At 41.3% G+C, this 6,831-nt stretch overlaps 2 protein-coding genes across 2 annotated transcripts; one reads left to right on the plus strand and one right to left on the minus strand.

Annotated features, from left to right (window-relative positions):
• The first annotated feature begins 1,568 nt into the window (after positions 1-1,568).
• srd5a2b (steroid-5-alpha-reductase, alpha polypeptide 2b) lies at positions 1,569-4,252 on the plus strand. Its single transcript, XM_029127306.3, has 5 exons — positions 1,569-1,950; positions 2,419-2,582; positions 3,047-3,148; positions 3,229-3,379; positions 3,458-4,252. The coding sequence occupies exons 1-5, from the start codon at positions 1,676-1,678 to the stop codon at positions 3,522-3,524; spliced, it is 759 nt and encodes a 252-aa protein (XP_028983139.1). The 5' UTR covers positions 1,569-1,675; the 3' UTR covers positions 3,525-4,252.
• Positions 4,253-4,327: 75 nt separating this feature from the next.
• Positions 4,328-6,610, minus strand: mkks (MKKS centrosomal shuttling protein). Its single transcript, XM_029127302.3, has 4 exons — positions 5,512-6,610; positions 5,239-5,420; positions 4,963-5,073; positions 4,328-4,876 (listed from the first exon to the last, which is right to left on the minus strand). The coding sequence occupies exons 1-4, from the start codon at positions 6,494-6,496 to the stop codon at positions 4,448-4,450; spliced, it is 1,707 nt and encodes a 568-aa protein (XP_028983135.1). The 5' UTR covers positions 6,497-6,610; the 3' UTR covers positions 4,328-4,447.
• Between the last annotated feature and the right edge of the window lie 221 nt (positions 6,611-6,831).

The raw sequence follows: 6,831 nt of genomic DNA on the forward strand, positions 1-6,831 counted from the left end.
CGTCTGCTCTGGTCTCTTGTTATTCACATATTTTGCATTTACAACCTCTATTTCCAACAATGTGTTTGTTTTTCTTGCCTTTAGTGACAAATATTTCATTTACATGCATTTGCACAATGATTTAGATTTTAATAACTTATCATACTCTTTAAGATTGGAAGTTGTGAAGTGAGTTTCAGGGAACACACTTTGTCATTCTGTGGTTCTGCCACCTGTTGCCAGCACATTAGCAGTAGACGTCCTGGGCTGGTGCAGATGTAAACCCACATCCCCAGTAGAGGGAGCCAGTGGTTGGAGGAACGTAATAGAATTGAAATCATTATTCCCTCATTTCAAATAACTAAAGGCCTTCCAGATACCAATATATATGCATTTAGTATATAGTCTAAAGTATGCTGTGGACTTACAACAATGATTGAACAAACCCTGAAAAATGTTTCGTTTTCAGTTGACCTTTTCAAACTCATTAGTGAGTTCTCAGGTCGTTGTTTGTGCTTTTATTGCGACATTCTGAGAATGTTTGTAATGTTTACTTTACCTCATGACTATCAGTTAAGTTAGGTTATGGGTCAGTACTCACTTTATTGTCAATAGTGCGTTGATACTGACAACATCCAAAGAGTGAAAGAGCACGTCGAATTAACAGAATCAATGCTAAGCCTCCTTTTTATTGTCTTTGGCGCAGCCAGCATTTTTTGCCATGACAGCTTCATGTTTGACCTTCATGCATGACCTTCTCTCAGTCAATCAGTCAGTCATTATTCTTGAGCAAGTTTAGAGTGACGTTACATATCATCTATTCTCATCACGCATCTCCACACATCACACTTTAGAAAAGCAACATTTCACTAATGAATTCTCAACAAAACCATCCTTCTTTACTGCCATGAGTTCACCAACACACCATTACAACGCAAAATACAACGGAATACTACAACATGTTCTGGTTTTTACAATAGATATAATTAGAAAAAGTCTTATTTTAAAGTGTAATTGATCAAAAATACTAAAAATTAAAATTGTAAAAAAAAATGTAAAAATGAATTTATTCCCAACACTTTTAACCATACATTTTTCATTCCACCACTGATGACAAATTCCAAAGAGGATAATTAGCATAATTTTGAAAATATGTGCACTACAGCTGACATTTGAATAATGATGCTGGAAAACATGCTCCTGGCTTAAGAGTAATGACTCTGTTTTGGAAGCAGCTGCAGCAGTTGGATGCAGGAGGTTTTATACTGTACAGTAAGTCTAAGCTGTGTGTTTAGTTGGTCACCTTACCACTAATCAAAGCTGATAAAATGCTGAATGTCCCTGTGATAATTGTTGTTACAGGGACAAGTGGACATTTAGCTGCTGTATTTTGTCTTTAGGGGAATTAATGGTGTTTAATTAACACAGGCAATTTCCTCGTGCATTGGAATCCAATGAACACGGCTGCGTAATCTGAGACGGGTGCAGATCTTTGATCATGAATAAGCAAATGCTGCAGTTCAGCCCCTGTTCTCAGATGGTAAAGGTGAGACCTTGGGTAGTTGGACACACCTCTCTCTATGGTGTGGGTGGAGGCTATTCATGTTGTTTTAAATGTAATCAGATACTCAGGATTGGTTTACAGGAAGAAACCTATTATTGCAACACTGGCAGCCCTGAGGCACAGACCGGCAAGATGCACTGCTATGGGAGCTTGGTCACCTGTCTCAACTGTGGCTTCGTTATACTAGGACTCTGGAACTTGGTTGAACACAGAAAGTCGCAGGCCTCCTACGGGCGCCACAGGTCGCCAGGGCCTCCATGTTGGATGATACCAGCCAGAGCAGCCTGGTTCCTCCAGGAGATGCCAGCTTTTCTGGTTCCACTACTCTTAATGCTTACGTCGGACACACCCTCCAGTATGGGAAAGTATTTGCTACTTGGAACCTTTTGCTTGCACTATTTTCACAGGTAAATGCGAAATATTCTCTATAAAGTAATTATTCATTATGGAATATGTTTTTATTAATTTATCATTGAAATTGAAACAACGGAATATTTTACGTCAAAATTAAAAGTATAGTAAATATCTACTATATCCAGTCAGTTAGCATTTTATAAAATAATTAAATTGTGGTATTAATATCTTATATTTTAATAAAACTAATGCATCCAAAAGTTGTGGGTAAACTATTAGCTTTCAGTCACAAGCAGGACTCAAACACGACACCTGTTGCTAGAATTGTAAAGCAAAATCACTGTAGGGAACGCAGTGGCATGCACTGATATGTCGGGCTTAATGACACCTTTCAATGCTGAACCATTGTTACAGAACCCCCCTCCACAGCCACCATCTGCTTGTGAGCAATTTCCATTCATGCTCTGTACCGGCACCATTTTCTTTCTCCTCGTTCCACTTACTGTGTCCACTGTTTTCAGGACATTTATCTACTCCTTGCTGATCAGAGGAACATCGTTCCCGCTGGGCGTGATGGTCAACGCATGGTGCATCTGCTCCGTGAATGGATTCCTGCAGGGACACTACCTGCTGCACTGTTCCCAGTTCAGTGATGACTGGTCCTCTGACTATCGCTTTATAGCTGGTTGGAACATTATTTGGTCATTATTAGTTAAATATTAGAACACTGTTAAACCTGTGACGTGCAGCCAGGGGAGGCAGGTGAGGCAGAGAAGACGATAACATGATTACAATAATAATTTACAAGTATTTATTTTGACGAATGCATGAAGGGCACAGATCATACTTGCCTTGTCTGTTGTCTCTTACTGTTATAAGAGAAAACATTCTTTTTAAACTAAATATGTATGTTCCTGTGGGTGAGAAAGGAATGTTGATAAGGTACCAAACGTGTCCAGTAGTCAATATGTATCCTGCCTTTTCAATAGTTTGACTTCAATAGTTTGATGAGGAGCCAGTGCCTCACCAGCCATGAACCTCAACGCACGTCACTGTAATCAACAGGTGTTTTAATGTCTCACGTGAAGAATGTCTACAATGTATGTATTTTTGTGTTTACATGTGGATAAAAGTATGATTTTCTTCTAGGCTTGCTGCTGTTTTTCATCGGCATGGCTGTTAATATACACAGCGACTACACCTTACGCAACCTGAGGAAACCTGGGGAAGTAATATACAAAATTCCCACAGGTAGGAAAACACTTGAACTGCACTTGAATAACCTCTGGACTCTGTGGTCAGTGATCCGTGATCTGCTTAACTCACTGCAGGGGGTCTGTTTGAGTACGTGTCTGGTGCCAACTACTTAGGAGAGATCGTGGAGTGGTTTGGCTATGCTGTGGCCACCTGGTCACTGCCAGCGTTGTCGTTCGCAGTGTTCAGTCTGTGTTTCATTGGACCAAGAGCCTACTATCACCACAGGTGCCTTAGACGTCCATGGAAAGCTCAGTGGTCTTGACATGGCACAGTGATAATCATTATCTTGATCTTCTGTTACAGGTTTTACCAGGAAACATTCAAACAGTATCCCAAAGCGAGAAAGGCTCTGATCCCCTTCATTTTCTAAATGAAACACTGACTACTGTGTAAAGACGTAAATGAACGAACAGCCAAACCGAGGACCAACTTACTATTGAATGTGAAGCTGACATGACTCGTTTTTTATGCCCGTCACTGTACTTGAAAACCTGTTTATTTTAAGTTGCAGTCATGTCTGTCAACTGCTGTGCAAGAAAAAGAAAGACACTGAGAAAATAACTTACAGCCCATAGGAAGTAAAATTTTGCAGACATTTATAAAAGTGTGTTTCATAGTACTGTAAATACTAGATGTAGAATCTCTTACACATTAGTTCAAGATCTTATGATGGAACAAACAAGAAATTATTTAGTAAACATATAAACACCTGGAATAGTTTCAGATGCTTGGCTTCAGACTGAAACTCTTTGTTTGAGGGTGAATGGATGGTTCCATACTGTATGTAAAGCATGTAGGAGGGTGTGATGCTGTGGAGATGCTTTGTTGGTGAACTGGTGAGAAAACAGTGATGCAGCATTTTACACAGCAACATGCCAATACATCTGGTTTGCCCTTAGAAGGAGGATTGTTAGTTTTCACGCAGGACAATAGCTGAAAGAATGCCACAAATGTTTAAAGTTGCAAAAGACCTTCTGACTTTCTTGTTTAGCAATGCTAATTTACCTTCAGGCTGGAGACACTTGTTTGTAACAGATAAATTGCTGATTGTTGATACATTTTATTAACCTAAATAAACTCTTGATACAATAAACAATACAGTTGAATAAGTGTAGGTGAAATAGTAGCTCGGTTAGGAAAAAAAACATTTTACAGAGAGAACCCGTTGAAGGATGTAGCAGCAGGATGATTTATTTCAGCTGAATTCTACAATATCTCCAAAATATGTTGCAGCATTTTTGCTGCATTTTGATTAGACTAGAGTCTCACAGTACACCAACCACACATTCCCTGCTAATTCACATCTTGAATAATGTATTTCACGTCTAACACAAGATTAGCGGTTTCCACAGCGACATGCAGAGCATTAAGTTTAGCCGTGAATGAGTCCAGCACCCGTGGCTGCATTACAGTGTCTCTAGACAATGCCGTGGGTGAGATCTCCGCATGCTCAGTGTTCAGGTACATCCACTTCTTGTCTGGGCTACTTTTTAGCAGTCCACAGCCGCAGAGGTCCAAGATGGTCTCTGTGCGTTCTGGCATGACATCAGCGGCATGACGCCAGTGATGAGCATGAGTCAGATCGATTAATGAAAATCCACCGCTGTGTTCCAGCGTTGTGGCCACAGACTCCAGAGAGCGGCAGAATCCCTCTATGCCAAGAAGGTACTCAGCCTGTGAGCAACCCAATACCGATGCTGCATCTGTTGCCTCCCTCAGAGTCTAATGAAAATATTAAATGTTTTCATGACCTGTAAAGTTGTGACATTTTTCAAATTTAAAGTGTGAGGATAACGTCTGGAGCCCACCTTATGTCTGATATAAGCAGCTAGGTGCGTCTCTGTGCACCCACCTCCAAGCAAGGCAAATGGTTCCTTCAGGCTGAGCCTCAACACATCTTCTGTCTTCTGGCACACCAACTTGAATAGTCAAAGTCACAGAGGGAGAAACAAAAACACAAACATAGTATTAACCTTGCATTAATAGGAAATCCAATCTGATATTCGTGTTTAAATTTAAATCCTCTTTAAAAATCTAATACCGGTGATATGTGATGGATTTCAATACTTCTCCCTTCATCTTACCTTCAGCTCACTCAACATAGTCTCATTTCTGTGGCAAAGCACCATCGTACAAATTGCTGTCTCTCCAGAGGGGAGCAAGTGCAACAGTTTCTTTGATCCAAACTGCCGAATACTAACATCACTCACTATCCCATAGGCCTTTGCTGGGATCGCACAATGTAATGTGGCCACTGGTTGAGCACCTATTAGTTAGGAAAGCAGGCAAATGTCAAACAGGACAGAACAGTTAAAGTTAAATTCAGTCAGATATACTTTTAGAAGTATGGACTGTACCTGTCAGCTGAATAAGCGGCTCCATCAGTGCGATTCCCAGTCTCTCTAAGACAATGACACCCTGACTCCTGAGAAAATGCTGTAGGACCGGATGTATGACCTTCTGGCACATGAAGAGCTTCACCTCATGATCAACTGCCTGTTTGCCAAGCTTCAGGAGTTCATCCAGAATCTGTGAATCCGTGTCAGCACCTGGGTGAAGTTCAATTGTCCCATCTCCTAGTTCAGAAAGGTCCCCAGCAAGGGATGCACTGAACAGAACCACTCTCAGGGGCGTTGAATGCAGGTTTTCTGGCTCGCTGACACACAAATCATCAGTGATGTTTATCAGTAAACCTGGAAACACCGCAGAGTGTAGCACAGAGTAACCCTCGAGGGAGACCCTCATTGTCCTTCCCAGACTGACTATACCTGGGTTGGCACAAGGTATAGAAAGCAGAAATGCCTGCACAGCCAGCTTGCTGATGTGCAGCGTCTCTGCCTCCGTTAGAACACATGCCGGCTTGCTGGAGATAATACTGCGAGCTAATTGTAACAGGTGCCGGCTGCTGCAGAAGTCCAGCTTCACTTTACAGCCACAGTCCTCTTGTTGTAGGTAAGTGGTGCACAGAGCCAACAGGTGCTTGTTCACTCTGATCGCAACGCTTTCTCTGAGAGCGGTCCGCTTTGTCTGCTCAATAAGATCCAAACAGAGAAAAGCAGCAAACAATCCGCAGTCACTAAAACGAGACACGTGGTTGAGAATGGACGTTTTTATTAAACTGACTAAAGGTTGAGAGGAGGAAACGGCTGCGAGGAGAACCGCGGAGGTGGAGGTGGTGACAACGTGTCCACCAATGTTGTTATGAACGTGTTTTAATCTACCTGTCGGACCAAAACAAGATCCTACAAGCTGTTTCAGCAGGCGAAGCTTTGCGCAAATATCCGTGTTGTTCAGTGGTAAATCCGTACATACAGACGGAGACTTCTTGACGAGTCGAGACATAATTTAAACAACGTCTAGAAACACTGGCGATAATTAGGGGTTCATCTTAATAACAACCTAACATAACTGAAGCACTGTAAACCTTACGTACCTCGAGCTGGCTATGGAGACGTTTAGTACTGCCTGTCTAATATTAAGCAGCTGGGACATTTGCAAACAAAATTGCTAATGCTTTTCTAAAATAAATTGAATTTTGCTAATGCAATTATGTTATGCCTCAGATATGAAAAATGTTATATATATATATTACACGTTTTTAACGTAATATCAAAAAGGCGTTTTAAATGGCCAACTCGTTTCCATGGTAGCGGTTAATGCGTTAGGTCCTAGTGAGG

This window comes from Betta splendens, chromosome 15 (genome assembly GCF_900634795.4).
Source record: "Betta splendens chromosome 15, fBetSpl5.4, whole genome shotgun sequence".
Classification (NCBI taxonomy): Eukaryota; Metazoa; Chordata; class Actinopteri; order Anabantiformes; family Osphronemidae; genus Betta; species Betta splendens.